Here is a 17561-nt window from a genome sequence, read left to right on the forward strand (position 1 = left end):
TGTATCACATTGATTGATTTGCAGATGTTGAGCCACTCTTGCAGCCCAGGAACAAATTCCACTTGGTCGTGCTGAATAATCCTTGTAATGTACTGTTGAATCCTATTGGTTAGTATTTTGGTGAGAACTTTTGCATCCATGTTCTTCAGGGATATTGGTCTGTAATTCTTTTTTGGTTGGGTCTTTGGTTTTGGGATCAAGGTAATGCTGGCCTCATAGGAAGTTTGGAAGTTTTCCTTCCATTTCTATTCTTTGAAACAGCTTCAAAGGATAGGTATTAATTCTTCTTTAAATGTTTAGTAGAATTCCCCTGGGAAGCCATCCGGCCCTAGACTTTTGTTTGTGGGGTGATTTTTGATGACTGCATCAATTTCCTTGCTGGTTATGGGTCTGTTCAGGTTTTCTATTTCTTCCTGGTTCAGTTTTGGTAGTTTATACATCTCTAAGAATGCCTCCATTTCTTCTAGATTGTTTAATTTGTTGACATATACTTGCTCATACTGTGGTCTTATAATTGTATTTCTTCCGTGTTCATTGTGATCTCTCCTCTTTCATTCATGATTTTATTTGGGTCCTTTCTCTTTTCTTTTTGATAAGCCTGGCCAGGGCTTTATCAATCTTATTCTTTCAAAGAGCTCCTAGTTTTGTTAATCTGTTCTACTATTCTTTTGGTTTCTATTTCATTGATTTTGGCTCTAAACTTTATTGATTCTCTTCTCCTTCTGGGTTTAGTGTCTTCTACGCTTTTTTTTCTAGCCCAGCTAGTGTCTTTATATAATCATTGTTCTGAACTCTAGTTCCAACATCTTACTTATGTCCATACAGATCAGGTCCCTGGCAGTCAATACTGTCTCCTTGTCCTGGTTTTGTATGACCTGGTCCTTGAGGGTTCAGAGCCTGTGTGCTCTCACCTTGATAGAGTGGGACAGAGCCCGTGGGTCCCCATTCTGCTCTGATTTCTCATGACATAAAATCTTTAGCAGGGGCAGTCTCTAGAGTGTGATGTGGTCATATTGTAGACAGGAAGCACAGAGAAGAAAACAGTTGTCAAGGTTACACAGGGCAAAGATGTCATCAGAGACTTGAAGGCCACTCCCAGACTCATCCTGCTTAGAGGCAGCACAAAGGACACAGCGCTGGAAACGGCTTGGGTTTCTTCCTCACCAGTCTCAATTCTCATCTATGCTGTGAGTCCTGGGCTGCCTCTAGGCAGGATGGTGTGGGAGGCAGGCGAACTGGGTTCTACTCCTGGCCCTGCTATGGACTTCCTGGATGTCATACCCCGCCCCCCCTCCCCCCCACAGGCTGCTTGTGAGGATGGGGCCATTGGTGTGAATGTGCTTAGTGAACTCACTGCTTAGGTATCGTGGTTCCAGGATTGCTGCTAATATGGCCTCCAGGCCAAGTTGGGTCCATGCAGACCACACCTACCTCCCCAACCTGCCTTCCATCAGTCAGCAACAGTGTGGCATGCAACTCTTCTGTCTTTCGAGTCTGGGTTTGAGCTTGGATAGGTCCAAGCTTCTGAGAGTTGGTGGCCACGTTAATGGACTTCAGAGGTACCAGAAAAGGCCACCATATTGTCCATATTGGATTCCCCCATTCAAAGTACTCTTAAGCTTAAGGTTTTTTCTTAAATGGGGACTCAGTAGCACCAGTCAGCCATTTAAAAACCATCAGGGAGAACACATCAGGAGCCGACCTTGAGATGTGGAATCTGGACCAGGGTTCTTGAAAGCACCTCTGCAGTCCTTAAGGAATGTGGGCCTTGGAGTCAGATACACCTCAGGCATGTGCCCTTGGGCAAATCACTTCGCCTCTGAGCCTGTTTCTTATAGCAAAGATTACAATCCCGATCTTGCAGGCCTTGTGGAAACCAGATGAGTGAAGCGGACTCTGTCCTGGGGCATGGCCTAGGTGGAGGAGTGGTGGTGCTGAGAGCAAGTGGGTGAGGGAGCGTGGGGCTGGTATTGTGAAACTCCAGGACCCCAGGTCTCCTCTAGGCCAGCAGGAAAGCCTGCCTCTAGCCTCTTCCTCATGGCGAGGTTCTGAAGGAAACGTGGTCTTAGGCCGGATGAAAGACCTTTATGAGATTTCTATTACCTCAGTGATCTTCAGTGCTACCTCATCTGGCAGGCAAAGCAGGGCTTGTCATATATTCATTTTATAGGCTGTGAGGACCGGTTACTAAATTACTGAGTAATTTAGTAGCCTACTGATACACTGTCCAGTGGTTTCTGCCACCTCCCCCAGCTCTTCACTGTCCCAGGATCATGCCCAGAACCATGATGAAATCTGGTGGCCTTGTGTCCATCCTAGTATCTGGGACACAAGACTGGTGAATGATCAGCTGACAGACATGCTTAGGGCAACAAATTGACCGTTTCCTCTGGTGCAAAACAGTGAGTAGCCTGCTTCACAGGACTAATGTGAGAATTAAGGTGCAGGAGGGTCAGTCTTCCATTTTTGCTGATTTCCTGCAGCCCAGCAGACAAAAGCCCCGCTGTGCTGCCTACCACCTTCACTTTCGCTCAGCTCATGGCACCCAACCCTGTCCCTCTCAGGGACTATGAGACCCCAGCTCAATTTGTCAGATGCTAGGAAGTAAGGTGAGGAATCCCAGGCCCTCTTTCCTTCCCCAGGAACCTGTCTAATATCCTGGACCCCTTGCCAAAGCACCGAAGGGCTGAGCCTCCAGCTCTGACCAACAGGGAAGGAGCAGTAGTGTTAGCTGCTTTAGGCAGCTGGAAGAGGGAAGTCAAGTCTGAGCTTGGCTCCACAGCTGCCCAACACTTTCCAAAGGACTCCAGCACTGGTCTCTGGGTGAAGAGTCCACAGTGGGAGGGAGGAGTCTGAGTCCTAGTCCTAGTTCAGTTGCTGACTTCCTGTATGTTCTTGCTTGCATGACCTGTCTCAGCCTTCACCTTCTTCCAACAGCTATAAAATGGGTCTGCCTCTGCGTGAGATGCCTCAGGATCCTGGGACTTCACCAAACCCCCAGCCCCTTGAAACAGATGTAGAATCTGCTTTCCTCCGAGGACAGGTGGTAGGAACAGGGGCGGGAAGGTTGACACCCTGTGCAGCCTAAACCCTGGCTTGGCACTGCCTCCTTGGGATCTCTAGCCCAGGGACAGGGTGAGACTCCAAATGAAAGTATCCTCAGGAAGGAAAGAAAAAAGTATCCTCAGGTTGAGGCCTCATGTTCGCCTTGCAGCCTGTCCCATCCAGTGCAGGAATACTACCCCCAAGGGTGTGACTGTGGAGGATGAGAAGCAGCCTGACTTTCCCTCACTAGTCTGGGACTGTGGGGAGGTTTCCCATTTGTAAAATGGAATAAACTAAGTTCATAGCATCTAAGATTCCAAGTTCCTCTAAATCTTCCAAGAAGCACAAGAGATATGGGGCAGACAGGAACACACTCATTTTGCAGATAAATAGGGGCCAGCTGGAGGGTTTAGAAAGGCAGGTGCTGGAGTACCAGGCAGGTGAGTGAAAGCTCATGTGACCTGGTGAAAGTGAAGCCACTACTGTGACTCCCGGCTGCTCCTTCACTTGCCGTCTAAGGCCTGGGCCTGGTCTGGAAAGAGAAATGGACAAGATGACCTCCATGGGCCCCAGATTGGATGCTGGAAGCAAAAGGTGGGTCATACCTTCCTTTCTAAGTCAGGTGCCAAAAGGGCCCACGGGACCAAGACCCCTGGTAAGAGCTATGAGAGAGGGAGGAGACACCAAGGTTGAACCTGTTTTATGGGTGACATGCTGGCTGGGCTGGGCTTGGGGGCAGAACAAAGAGCTGGGCTTAACTTTTCAAGGGACTGAAGGCTTGGCATCCTGGCTGGTGCCAGGCCTCTTACAGTGTCAACTGGGGTCAACTCTACTGGGACTGAGAGGCAATGGGGAGATGAGGTAGGGAAGAGGGGTGAGAATGTGGGGAGAGGAAAGGGAGGTGGTGGGAAAGGGAGTGGAAGAAAGGGGTGAGGACAGAGGGAAGGGAAGCAGGGCCTGGCTGGAGCTGAGCCAAAGCCAAAGCCAGAGGTGGTGGGGTCAGCAGCAGGAGACGCTCAAAAGGGAGCCTCCCGGGAAGTGCAGGCAGCCATAAGGGCCCGTTTGAGCTGCTCATAGGTGACAAACATCACCACATTCCAGGAACCCAAACGGAGAAAGGAGGGCATGAACCTAGAAGAGAGAAAACAGAGGTCACAGATGGCAATCTGGGGATTCCTGAGGGCACTCTATCTCCCGCTTACCCCACTGGGCCATGGTATCCAATCCAACCCAGTTGCTCTGTCCCAAAGGAGGTTGGGAGGGCCCAGGGAACACAGCCCCACAGCTGTGTGGCCGTGAGCAAAAATCCCCCAGGAGTCTCCATTTTAATACCCATAATGTAGGATGACAACTCTGGAAGTAGTTAAGAGCATGAGAAAAAGCTGGTGAAATACCAGGATCAGGATCAGAATAGCTTGACAGCTGGTTGCTAATCAGTTCCAGGTGGTTCCCTCCCACTGTGTGTAGGTATGGGTAGCCAGGAGGCTTGGAATTGGGTGGGATGGATCAAAGGCTCACCCTTTGTAGAAGGCTCGGGGACCCTCCTTCTGGAGCATGGTGAGGGCACAGTGGCCAGCGCTGCTGTACTGGCCCAGGGCAGAGTTCATGTATCTCGTCTTGACCACATCGACAGGGGAGGCAATGACGGTGGTGCAGAAGCCGGCCCCGAAGGCGGAAGTGAAGTGGCAAGGAAGGTCATCTGCCAAGGAGGAGCAGGAGAGGCAGTCAGGACTCCTCACCCCATCATTCCAGAAGGAAAGAGATTATTAAAGTAGCTTAGGGGTCTGACGGTTTTAGAGAGAGAGACTCCAGCTGGGACTTCTGATGACCTGAGTCATGTTGCCTTAGTGCCTCAGTGTGCAAAGTGGGAGCTTCGTCCCAGCTAGCTTCTATATGGTAAATCTAAACTCATTCCACAAGCAGAGGGGAAGTAGGATGAAAAGATGTGATCATCAGGCAACCACACTCCCACATCTGATCCTAGATTGCGGGAAGGGCGAGACCCAGCACCATTTACCCTAACTCACCTGTCATGAGGTTGGCCTTCAGGAGGGCGTCCTTGATGAGATCATAGGTCACCAGCTCAGCACAGTTGACAATGGCATTACGAGCAACATTGGGGGAGGTCCCTACAGAAGGAAAGGGTACCGATGTGAGACCAGAGAAAAGTGGGGGAGGAGGATGAGGATGGGAAGAAGAAACACTCGATACACGGAAACACACCTTTCCAGAGTCCTCGGAACCCTTCCTCTCGGGCGATGGTCTTGTAGGCATCAACAGTGCTTTGGTATCTCCGGCCTCTTCCAGCCCGGGCCTGCGCCTGGAACCGGACCTTTACCACATCTGTGGGCTGGGCCACAGCCACAGCCAAGGCACCTGTGGTACTGCCTGCCAGGAGGCGGCTCCCAATGCCGGCATCTGTGGGAGAACCAGGGGGGTCAGTGCCCAGCTGGGGTTGTGTTCATTTTCCACCTCTCCTCACCAAAACCACCTCATCACTGTAATTTCTTGCCTTTCGGGAATAGGATCCAGACAAGCTTTTGCTCGAAAAACTCCTTGCATCAAAGAAAACAACACTGTGGATGTCTACTACTTGTTAGGCATAGGTCATAGCTAGGAGTAGGACAAAATGAGACTTAGCTCAAGAGGGCAAATGCCCTGAGAAATCACAATCCTTTCCATTTGACAAATGTGAAAACCGAGGCTCAGAGAGAAGTGGCCTTCTCAAGGCCTGGGACCCATAAGATTTGGGATCTCATGCCAGATATATTTCTCCCTGCCCTGTAATCTTGGGAAAAGTCAACCTTTTGATCTGGGTTCTCAGTTTCCACACGTGTAAAATGGAGGGTGGGCAAGGCATGCTGAGGAGATGAAGTGGAAGAGTGGCCTTGGAGGTGAAAGTCTTGGGCGTGTTTTTCTGGCTTCCCATTGTGTGTCCTTGGCCAAGTCCTTTCCACCCAGCAAGACTCAGTCTCTTCATCTGTAGATGATACCATCTACTCTCAAAGTGGTTGTGAGGACCGTCCTGGGATGATGCCCTCCACAGAGCTTAGCACAGCCCAGGTGTTCAGGAATCATTAAGAGAATCAAGGTCCCTTCCAGTTCTCAGTTCCTCTGATCAGCCTAGGGATCTTGGAGCCTCAAGGAGCTATGCAGCAAATCATCAATCAAGGATGATTTGATGGGATCAATCATCACGGAGAAGAAAAGGCCAAGGGGCCTATGGCCCAGTTCCACACTCACGCTCAGAACCCTTGGTGTAGAACTGCTTGACAGAGTCGTAGAGGCCGATGCGGACAGAGGCAAAGCTCATCTGGCGCTGCAGGCCGGCGACCAGCCCACTGTAGAGGCTACGAGGGCCCTCGGTGCGCACCATGGTCAGGATGGTGCCCAGCACGCCACGGTACTGGGCGCTGGTTGTGGCCCGCACTGGCCCATGCCTTTCTCCTTGAATCTGCAAGGTCAAGATGGGTGGTTAGATGGATAGGCAGGTTGCCCTCCCCTCCTCCTGCCATCCTTATGCTCCAAACTTTACTGTTCTAAACACTTCCCTGGCCTTTAAGGAGTCTGTCTTGGGGCAGAACAGACTAGACAACATCAGGAACCCCAGGCTTCATCCCCTCACCTGCAGCCGGACTTTAGCGGTGTCCAAAGGAAAGGTGATGAGATCTGCAATGCAGGCAGCTGTGCCTGCCCCCAGGAACTTCACAGCGGCAGTAGGGGGTACATCTGTAGCCTTGAACCCAACCATAATGCTGATATCCCGCTACCTCCCAGGAGATGAAGAAGGATTGGAGAAGGGGACACCTTCAGTCAGCAACAAGACAAGATAGAGAACTCTGCCGGAATCTAAGCCAAGGAAAGAGAAATCCCATTAGCAGCAGTATGCCCAGTCTTTCCCTGCTCACCACCCCGCCCTTACCTTCCCTGACAGTACCACCTCCCTAAGCAAGAACCAGAGCAACCTCATGAAGGGAAAATAGGAGCGAGCTCTGGAGGTACTCAAATAGGGGCTGGAGAAGCAATTCCTGCTTGAGAACACATTTTGTGAAGCGCCCCCTCTTCACTACAGGGAGAGTCTGGCTTAGGGCTATCTTAGTGCTGCCTCACAAACAGGCAGTGACCCAGCCTTTTGTCTGCTGGGTGCAGAGAGTTCGCTGGCAATGCCCACATTCCTGCTTCTGCAGATCTGGAGGAAAGGCAGAAGTGGGGAAAAGGTTTCGGTCAGACAAAGACCCGACAGGCACACCCCCCCACAGGCTTATGCCCTGGATTTCTGAAGCAGGAGAGGTTCCTACGGGTCTGAAATTGCCTAAGTCTAGAAAAAAAGGAAGGGGCAAGACCAGCTCAATCCTTTCCCAGACCATTAGTCTAATTCTCTTCCCCAGCCTGCATAACTGGGGCTCTCTAGAGTCATTCTTTCAAGACTGCTTTGCTGGGTGTTGGTTTACTGAGATGCAGGAGATAAGATCACCCTAGAGGGGCCTTACTGTCTGGCACAGGGAGGGGCAGGTAATTCAAGCTGCATTTGGGGCTTGCAGGACAAACTCTCAAAATGTGGAGGGAACAACTAACTCGCATCAGGAGAGAGGTAAGGACAAGTGGGTGATCAGAAAAGGTAATATGCAGCTGGGCCTTGAAGGATCCTGGGCAAATCTCAGGGCTGAGAGCAGGTGCACAGACCCTGGACTCTCTCCCCCTGAGAAAACCGTCTCCTTCTCTGGCCAGTTTCCTCCCCTTCAACACAGGGGATCCACATCTTTACCACAGGAGGGGCAAGCATGGGGAGGTGCAGGTCAGAGCTATGAAGAGTTGACACAGGAAACCAAAAGCTCCATTTTGTTCTCAGAGTCAGAACAACACCCTTCTCTGCTGACTCCGCAGCCTGGGGAGGAAGTGAGCCCAGCGCCCCAGTGGGGGAGGGTGACTTGCTTCTCTCTTCGCTGAGCTCACTTCTCTGACTTCAGCAGCAGCTGCTCTGAGCCCTGCCTAATTGGCTGCCCGTCACTGGGGCCATGAGGAAAATGCTGGCCAGCAGAGGGAGGATGTGGTTGGAGTCGGTTGGGCACACAAAGACCCATGGAAACAAACAGCTGCTTCCTCCTGGGCTTCTCACTCCAGGTAGCGGGGGCAAACAGTGAAATCCAGAGGCTACTCACCACTGAGTTGCACCCAGAGCTCCTACAGGCCAGGCCTGGTCTTATTTGAGTTTCCCTGGAGCCTGGCCATATGAGGCTCAGTGAAGATTGGTAGTCAGAAGACAGAACGGGTTGATGAAGGTGCTTCAGGCACCCCAGCTCCCCTGCCTGACCTGACTATCCCCCAGGACGTGTTCCATACCTTCCCCACCCCACTGCCTAGAGCACTCTGTTAGCTCGCTCTTCAGAGCAGCCCTGTGAGGCGGCTGCCTTCCATGTTACAGATGAGGGAACTTAGAGCCACGTGTACAGGCTGCAAAGCTCATGCAGTGCGCTTTGTGCTGGCGTCCAGAACATTTCTCTCCCACTGTTTTCTCGGCCCCTGCACAGGCAGGGCTTTTGCAAGGAAGTCTAACACCCAAGTTCTCTCTTGCCAATTTGACAGTTCTGAGAAGGGTCAGGCAAATAGTGTCCCTTCTCTGGGCATCAGAGACATGACAAATGAGTCAACTGTGTCCTGACCCTGAGCGAGACTGCAGTGTTGTGAAGGCCAGAGAAGAACAAGACCCAGCCCCTGTCCATCTCAAAAACACATGCACAGAGGCTCAGCTGCCATTTCAAATGTTGCTTTGGGTTTGCCCAAGTCTTTCAGAGGTGTGAGTATGGGTGCAATGGTCACCTGTGCCAAAGACCCTACTAAGAAGAGTAAGTAATACTCAAGCCGAGAAGGAGTTTGTCCTAGCTCTGCTGCTGACCTCCAGGATGGCCAACGGCTAATCACTGTCCCATCCAGGCTTCAATTTCTTCCTTTGTAAATATGGGGACCACCATCCCTGGCTTGTCAAGGTCAGCTTAAAGGAGAGAATGAGACCAGGGATATATGAAAGTGCTTTGTGAGCTCTGAAGAGCAACTTTACTGGGGGTTGTGGTAGTTATTTTTGCTAATATCCTACTGACCCCCACCCCCATGCCAAAGCGCTGCTGTAGGCAGGAGACCCCTCCCTCAGACTGGACTCTTACCCAGCTTTGTACGGTCTCACGCTGAGGCCTCCAAGATCAAGCTTCTCTAAAGGCATCCCATTCTTCAAAGCTGCCGGTGGCTATCATGGCCCGAACCCCTTGGTTTTCCATAGAAAGTGGCTGGAAGACGAAACACCTAATAGTCATACTATGTGTCCTGTGGATGAGGGCAAAGAGGAGAGTTTATTAAGATTTCATTTATTTATTTAGAGAGAGAAAGACAGCATGTGAGTGGGGGTAGGGGCAGAGGGAGAAGATCTCAAGCCGACTCCCTGCTGAGCAGAGCCCAATACCAGTCCCACGACCCCCAAATCCTGACCAGAGCAGAAGTCAACAGTCCAAGGCTCAACCGAATGAGCCACCCAGGCGCCCCAAGAGGATAGTTTAGAAAGGGAAATCTGCCTTAAAGGATCACACTCCAGCAAGGAAAGGGCCAACCCACACAGTCCTTAAGCGGGGAGGTGGGGAGGAGTAAGGAACAGGGTCCATTTCACCCAGGACGGCTGGGGACTAATTAAGTGCACACTGGAGGGGGGAAATGAACCCAGAAGTCCTCCCTCCTCAGTCTGCTCTCTTAGTATAATATCACACATTGACTCCCTTCCAGGTTTTTGCTTTAATGGCACTCTGTACTCTGGAGAAGCATTCCCCAACACAGCTGACTCTGGTGAATGGGAGTGGTGTAAGGAGGTCATGTTAAGTCAGAGACTCTCTCAGAGTCCACTAGGCCCCAGGCGCGGGCTGTGAGGAGGCTAGAGGGACTGGGAGCCGGCCCTGCTCAAAAGCTCTTTTCCTCCGGAGGGGAAGGTCATTCAGATCGCCATGGACTCGCCGAAGGCCCTCACCCAAGGCGGGGCTGGGCATCCAGGCCGAGGGGAGAGGTAAAGAACAAAACAGCCAACTGAACGTGAAAGGTAAAGAACAAAAGGGAGAGAGAAAAAGAGTGAAGGACGAGAGATAAAGAAAAAAAGGACAGAGAGGAAAAGTACAAGATTGGCTGGGAGAAGAGGAGGGAAATTAAAGAGAGGGAAGGGCGCGGGTCCGCGCCGCCGGGGTAGCGGGCTTGCCGCAGGTTTAGCGGGCGCAGGGCTGCGGCGGGCAGGACCCGGGCTCACCGGGCTGCAGGGAGAACACGAGAGTGCCGGCGGCTCTGTCTGTCCGCGGGCGGAGAGCGCGTGGAGTGAGAGCAGGCGGTACACGACCCGAGAGCGCTGCTGGAGAGCTTGCAATGGGGTCCGCGTAGCCTGTGGCGCGGTTTAGGTCTCGGGAGGCGGGGCCTGCGCGGCGGGGCGGGGCCTGCGGGCTCCGTGGGGTGAGGCGACCCTCTAGCCACCGCCTTTCCGCAAGGGCAGTCACGCCTAGGGCTCCCTGCGCGCCTTCCTCCACTCCCATCTCCGTGCGGGCTGATTCCCGCATCTACCCGTTCGTTCCCCCGCAGGGTCACTCCCTCGCTCCGCCTCACACACCCCCGGTCCGCCAGCCTCCTGGTGAGAATGGCAAGGCTAACGCCTGGAAAGAAGCAGAGCCTGCCCAGGGTCACACAAGCCTCTGCTCCTCCGGCACCTCGCCAGGGCTCTTTCTGACAGCGCCCCCAGAAGCTCGGCTGGAGCGCTCCCTCCCTTCACCGGCCCAGTCCGCGACCCCGGACCAGGAAAACAGAACGCCTGCCTCCGGCCGCTCTCGAGGGGCGCGGCCTCCCGACTGCTGGCGATTGGTTAAAGCTGCGGAAGGAGCCCGCGGGAGGAGCCAATCCGGGCTGCAGCGGCAGGTGGCGGGTAATCGCCAACGGCCGTGAGGCAAAGCTGGGCTTCCCGTCGTCTCCCGCCCACACCCGCCTCTCCCACGGGACCCAGGGGACTTCCGACCTGAGCGGGACGGGGGCACCGAGCATGACGCTCCCGCCCCCATTTGCAGCCGAGTGCGCGGGCCGGCGTGCAGCGAGTAAGAAGGCCGAACAGGGCCCCGGCCTGCTGCGCGCCCAGCCCCGAGATGAGAAAGTGACTTAGATGAGCTGAACCTGGGTCGCCCTCAGGGGGCTGGCGGTCTTCTCGGGGTGACAGACACTTAAAAAAACCAGTAATTGGGTACTGCGGCTGGGGCAAATGTGACGTTTGGGGAGTAGGAGATAGGACTCTTCTTCGCCCTTGGCCTCTCTGTCCCTTTAGAATACTGTTTTCATCTTTCAGCCTCCCAGGACTGTTTTAAGGGATTAATCCAGGTTGTGGACACGGTCTCCCTGACTAGATTGTAAACTTCTCCAGAGCAGGAAGCTATTTCCTATATTTTTAGTATCACAACACTAAGGGCCTATGTACAGTAGAGGCTCAGTGCGTGCTGTTTGGGCTGCTGTTGAAATGCCTGGGAAAGCGTAATGGGAGGATCGGATGAGACCAACATTTGGCGACTGCAATTACCACATTCACTTTCAGTGTGAATACTTGGCATAATCGTGTGAGGCTGATAATAACCTCAATTTTACAGATGAGGAAACAGTCCCAAAGAGGTTAAATCACCTGCCTAATGTCACACAGCTAGGAAGTGGTGAGCCGTGACTTAAACCCTGGTTTATCAGGTGCCATGTGTTTGTTTTCTGAATTGTCCACAAGCAGAAATTGTCAGCTGAGAATAATTGGAATGGGCCTGGATAATTATAGCAGGAAAGAAAAACACGGAGCACATGGTCCTGACAGAAGAAGAAACAAAGTGGAAACAGAGAAGTCAAGCCAGAGAATTTTTTTCTGGCACTGTGGAGTCTCCCATCCACTAGCTGGGTCAGCTTTTGCACGTTTCTGTCTCTTGCCATGATGAAATGATTCCCAGGATGCTCTGTGACTGGTGGTGAAACCACTGAACATAAGGAGACAGAAAGAACAGGATGGAACTAATGGCCTGAAGATGAAAGTGTCACCCTGATTGCCAAAACAGGGAAGAATTTGGATTCCAAAGACTGTATACCCATGAAATGTTTAATCATCCCTGGCAAAATTCAAGGGCTGTTAAAAGGATGATGTGTGGGGGCGCCTGGGTGGCTCAGTCGTTAAGCGTCTGCCTTCGGCTCAGGTCATGATCCCAGGCTCCTGGGATCGAGCCCCGCATTGGGCTCCCTGCTCTGCGGGAAGTCTGCTTCTCCCTCTCCCACTCCCCCTGCTGTGTTCCTGCTCTCACTATTTCTCTCTCTGTCAAATAAATAAATAAAATCTTTAAAAAAAAAAAAAAGGATGATGTGTGAACATTTAAAAAGGGAAGTAGAGATTCCCAGGACCCAGCATGGATCCCTTAAGAAGAAATCCTGTTAAAACAAATTCTAACACAGGAGTTTGAAAACAAAACAAAACAAAATAATCAACAAAACCCCTAAATGTTCTTTCATTTTGGATGGAGCCAAGCAGATTGGAACAATGCTACAGACACTGTACCTCTGGATTTTTAGCAAACCTCTTGTCCAAGTCATTAGAGGTCCTGTAGACAGATTAGAGAATGTATGGATACAGGTAAGTGCATTTAAAAAACTTGTTTCATCTATTTCATTGAATATGTATATATACATACCCCAGTTTAGTTGTAAATATATGTGCCAATAATTAAATTGACAAAGTTTATAATGTTGATAATCATACCAGAAAACAATTCACTGTATTTACAGTTTTGGAACTTAAAAATTTTAAATACAAAATATTTGAAACACTGAAAATGAAAGACACAAGACTGTCATAGAAAATTGAAAACATCAGGTAATAAAAACCAACATGAGAAAATATTAAATATTAGACATTTCAAATGTCTCTACTAATTTTAAAATATTGAGTAGAGGTTGGCTGTGTTAACTACCCCCCACAAACACGAAATTATCTGATTGCATGTTTTGAAAGATTTTATTTTATTTTTTTATTTTTTAAAGATTTTATTTATTTATTTGACAGAGAGAGACACAGCGAGAGAGGGAACACAAGCAGGGGGAGTGGGAGAGGGAGAAGCAGGCTTCCCGCTGAGCAGGGAGCCCGATGCGGGGCTTGATCCCAGGACCCTGGGATCATGACCTCAGCCGAAGGCAGACGCTTAACGACTGAGCCACCCAGGCGCCCCAAAAGATTTTATTTTTTATTTTTATTTTTAAAAAGATTTTATTTATTTGAGAGAGTGAGCACGAGAGAGAGAACAAGCAGAAGGGGGTGGGGGGGCGGTGGGCAGGGGTAGGGCAGAAGGAGAGGGAGAAGCAGGCTCCCCACCGAAGGGGAGCTGGATGCAGGGAGCCCAATGTGGGGCTCCATCCCAGGACCCTGAGATCATGACCCGAGCTGAAGCCAGACACCTAACTGACTGAGCCACCCAGACACCCCAAATCCTATATTTTTAATGTTGAATTAGAAAAACACTGTTAAGAGTTAAAAGATGCATCTTAAAAAAGTTAAAAGATGTATCTTTAGTCAGCAATAAAAAGGCATGAAGTACTGATACGTGCTACAACATAGATGAGCCTTGAAAAGAGTATGCTAAGTGAAGGAAGCCAGACACAAAAGACCACATATGATATGCTTCCACTTATATGAAATGTCTGAATAGGCAACTCTATAGAGGCAGAAAGTAGGGCTGGGAAAGATGGAGGGTATTGGGCATGACAGGTAAAGGAGGGGCTGGTTGTTTTGGGATGATGAAAATATTCTAAAATTTGTTGTGGTGATGGTTGCACCACTCTGTACTAAAGATTGTTGACTTTCTCTTTAAATGGATGAATTGTTTAGTATGTTAATTATATTTCAAAAGAGCTGATACCAAGAAAAAAAAAAGGAAAAAAACCAAACAAACGAAATGCAAATCAGACCATGTTAACATCCTTTCAAGGGCTGCTTGTTGCAGTTTTAATGAATCCTAAATGTGTTAAAAAAATTTTTTTTTCCAAAACTTCTCATGAGATGTCAGTGAATCTTTATAGTCTGAGTTAAGACCTTAAAAAACAAGGTTAAATTATACATAACTATGCTGATTTGCATACCTTCAACAAGGTTCAATTGATGTACGTAATTTATAGATATCCACAGGAATTCTTAATGCCTCATCAAAAATTTCTCAATACTGCATGTTTATTGTTTTATACTCTTTCAACTCTAAATACCAAGAAGTATTTTCATAGGAAGAGTTAAATCTCTTCCCATTATTCCCCAAAGCATAGGTAACAAAATGTGTTAAAATCCTAAATGTGTTAAAAATTATTCAATGTGTTAAAAATTGGTATAGTTACCAACAGAGTCGGCATGAACCAGGCCCAGAATGCCAACCAGCTATCGGGGCTCAATTTTTTATTTATTTATTTATTTATTTATTTATTTTTAAAGATTTTATTTATTTATTTGAGAGAGTGAGAATGAGAGAGAGTACATGAGACGGGGGAGGGTCAGAGGGAGAAGCAGGCTCCCTGCCGAGCAGGGAGCCCTCAGTTTTTTTTTTTAAAGCACCTCTTTGTGGGCGCCTGGGTGGCTCAGTTGGTTAAGCATCTGCCTTTGGCTCAGGTCATGATTCCCACATTGGGTTCTCAGTGGGGAGCCTGTTTCTCTCTCCCCCTCTGCCTGCCGCTCCCCCGCTCGTGCTCTCAATCTCTGTCAAATAAATAAAATATTAAAAAAAAAAAAGCAGCTCTTTGTTGCATTAGGATGTGCTATAATCCTCAAGATTCCAAACAATATAAATGTTTCCCAAGCTATAACAACACAAGGTAGTAAGTTCTGGGGGCGCCTGGGTGGCTCAGTCGTTAAGCGTCTGCCTTCGGCTCAGGTCATGATCCCAGGGTCCTGGGATCGAGCCCTGCATCGGGCTCCCTGCTCGGCGGGAAGCCTGCTTCTCCCTCTCCCACTCCCCCTGCTTGTGTTCCCTCTCTCGCTGTGTCTCTCTCTGTCAAATAAATAAAATCTTAAAAAACAAAAACAACAAAAACAACAACGTAGTAAGTTCTACTACACCAGCAGGATGCTTTTTAGTGACTGGCACTATAAAGCTATCTTTAAGAAAGGAAAAAACACCAAGTGTGAATAACAAATGTTGTTATCAAATTACTGCAAGTGAAGATTAGCAGAGAGGAGTGAGGAGGGTGACCTTCTATTCCGTTCTGATAAGATTGATAAGAGTCCATGTCTCGAAATACTGCATTATTTGCAGGAAGCTGGACTTCCATACCAGCATAAGATGGTAAAGCAAACTTGAAAAACTGGCTTCAGGTTGAATATCCAGCTCTTTCCTAGAATGAATGAAACATTAAGGACATGTAGACCGAGTTTTCTCTGAACAGAATGGAGTTGTTTGTTCTGAATGGAGTTTTTGAAGGCTTTCTTCTCTGCAAAGGTTGTGTGTAGCCGTTTTCCTATAAACGTTCTCATTTAATTCAGAGCTAAACAGGAATTTCAAAGCACAGCTCAAAGGGAAACCAGTCGGCTTCTGTTGTGGCAACATCAGAGTTCTGTTTTGTTGTGGAATCTATAGTTGCTTCCTCAGTGACTATTTCAAATGATTCTGTACTTTCATTTGCTCTGAGCCGGAAGTTAAATCAGGTTCTCCTTTCTTCTCAGAAACATCACCAAGTTTTCTGTTTGTAGGTTGTTTAGAATTGTACAACATGGTGACATAACCACAGAAATCCCTGCAAGCCCATTTTATTCCTGAATATTTGCTATGCTTTATGAACACCCGTATTGACATGATCCGTGACTCTCCTTGTAGTTGTTTTATCAAATGGGAAAAATTTCTCCCATCCCATCGTTCAATATCGTGAGCATGTGTGAAGTAGGAATTACTTCAGGTTTATGACTCCAAGACATTATTAATGCTTGATAATGACCATGAAATATATCTGACCGTTTTTGAAGTCTTATACTTTTGGACAGTAATAAAAATGGGGATTTGACTTCTGGGTGGTGACTTCTGGATAAGGGTCTAAAATGCTGAGCAGGTACTACTGCCAATGGGCTGGATCTATTAGTGAGAGGAGCCATGGAAACAGGCAATTTGTAATTTTTGTTTAGGAGTCTGCTGCAAGTCGTAGGGTTCAAATCAGGAAGTCTTTTACAGTGTAAGAGATTCAGAAGAAAACCACAGTTGGGTTGTTATTATGATGCAGAGACAGTGTTGTGTTTCCCTAAGTGCCTGATCAAAATATCTCTGTAGTCCATACTTCTCCTTCCTAAATTTTTGAAAAAGATTTTGTATCTTTTCTAATTCTGTAAGGAAGCTGTCCAGAGACTCCTGTGAGAGTTTGCCAACTTTTGGTGAAAGATTTCCCATCATTAGAAAGGTAAAGGTTGAGTCAAATAGGAAAGCATTATCTTTGTGTATCCTGTAGACAGACCCAAACTGCTTACACAAGCTGTGTCAGGTGGATCTAGTATCAGTATCAGAGCTGACAAAGCTTCTTGTTCAGGACTCCTACTTTCTTCACCATGCCATGATAAGAATATTTTTTGTGGGTGTAAACTACTTTTAAATTTGTTTACAGAGGGTACATTCCACCATGATAATGAAGCTGATCCAGATTTATTACTTGTCTCTTCTCATGCGCAAAGCCCAATCAGCAATACATGGAAACATCATTCTTAACCAATGATAACTATTATCTCAAGGACATTTGCAAGCTCAGCAACATTATTATGCTTATCTATTGAAAGAAATATAGTTTCAAAGTAATCACCTAGTCATCTCGCACTCAATTCATCACAGAACCTTCAAGAGAATGAAACTCATTAGAGATTGATACGTTCAAATAATAAATCTTTTATTATATAAATGATGTACCGCAATATAATCTAGTGATCCAGAGAGTTGAGGACCTGAATCAATGATCTTAACTATAGTATATTTCTCAGGCAAAATGCATATCTTTATGTCATTTTTGTGATCTGTGGGATTTTCTGCTGGCTTTATTGGTAGAAGATGTGATCATTCCTCCAAATTTCAAAAAGAAAAAATTTTATGATCTATACTAATTCATAATATCAATGTACTACTGTCTTTTAATACCAAGAAACATAGACAGTCAGCTCTAGTAAAATTGGACAGATTGAAGCAGAACTCTTCTCATTTTTCAAAATGTCCTCTGTAATCTCAGCATGAGGCAAAAATGGTATTATTCTCAGGCCCACAATATCCAGTAAGTGGTAAAGGTACAGCATGGAACAGTCTAGAGTATAATAGCTTCTCAAAGTATTTGCATTCATCTTTCTTTTTTATTTAAAAAAAAATTTTTTTTAAAGATTTTATTTACTTATTTGACAGAGAGAGACACAGCGAGAGAGGGAACACTAGCAGGGGGAGTAGGAAAGGGAGAAGCAGGCTTCTCGCGGAGCAAGGAGCCCGATGCGGGGCTCGATCCCAGGACCC

At 48.2% G+C, this 17561-nt stretch overlaps 1 protein-coding gene and 1 pseudogene across 2 annotated transcripts; both read right to left on the reverse strand.

Moving 5' to 3' along the window:
* Positions 1 to 3664: 3664 nt before the first annotated feature.
* Positions 3665 to 10812, reverse strand: UCP2 (uncoupling protein 2). Of its 2 annotated transcripts, none has more exons than XM_021704599.1 (8): positions 10767 to 10812; positions 9204 to 9360; positions 6671 to 6894; positions 6289 to 6499; positions 5269 to 5463; positions 5073 to 5174; positions 4564 to 4744; positions 3665 to 4176 (listed from the first exon to the last, which is right to left on the reverse strand). In XM_021704599.1, exons 3-8 carry the CDS (start codon positions 6794 to 6796, stop codon positions 4062 to 4064), a joined length of 930 nt encoding a protein of 309 aa, XP_021560274.1. In that variant the 5' UTR covers positions 6797 to 6894; positions 9204 to 9360; positions 10767 to 10812; the 3' UTR covers positions 3665 to 4061. The 2 variants fall into 2 exon arrangements, with proteins under 2 accessions (XP_021560274.1, XP_021560273.1); XM_021704598.1 differs by lacking the exon at positions 10767 to 10812 and adding an exon at positions 10319 to 10587.
* A 4432-nt stretch (positions 10813 to 15244) lies between these two features.
* On the reverse strand, positions 15245 to 17353 carry LOC110593456 (annotated as a pseudogene).
* Positions 17354 to 17561: the final 208 nt, after the last annotated feature.

This window comes from Neomonachus schauinslandi, chromosome 11 (assembly GCF_002201575.2).
Source record: "Neomonachus schauinslandi chromosome 11, ASM220157v2, whole genome shotgun sequence".
In the NCBI taxonomy this organism is placed as follows: domain Eukaryota; kingdom Metazoa; phylum Chordata; class Mammalia; order Carnivora; family Phocidae; genus Neomonachus; species Neomonachus schauinslandi.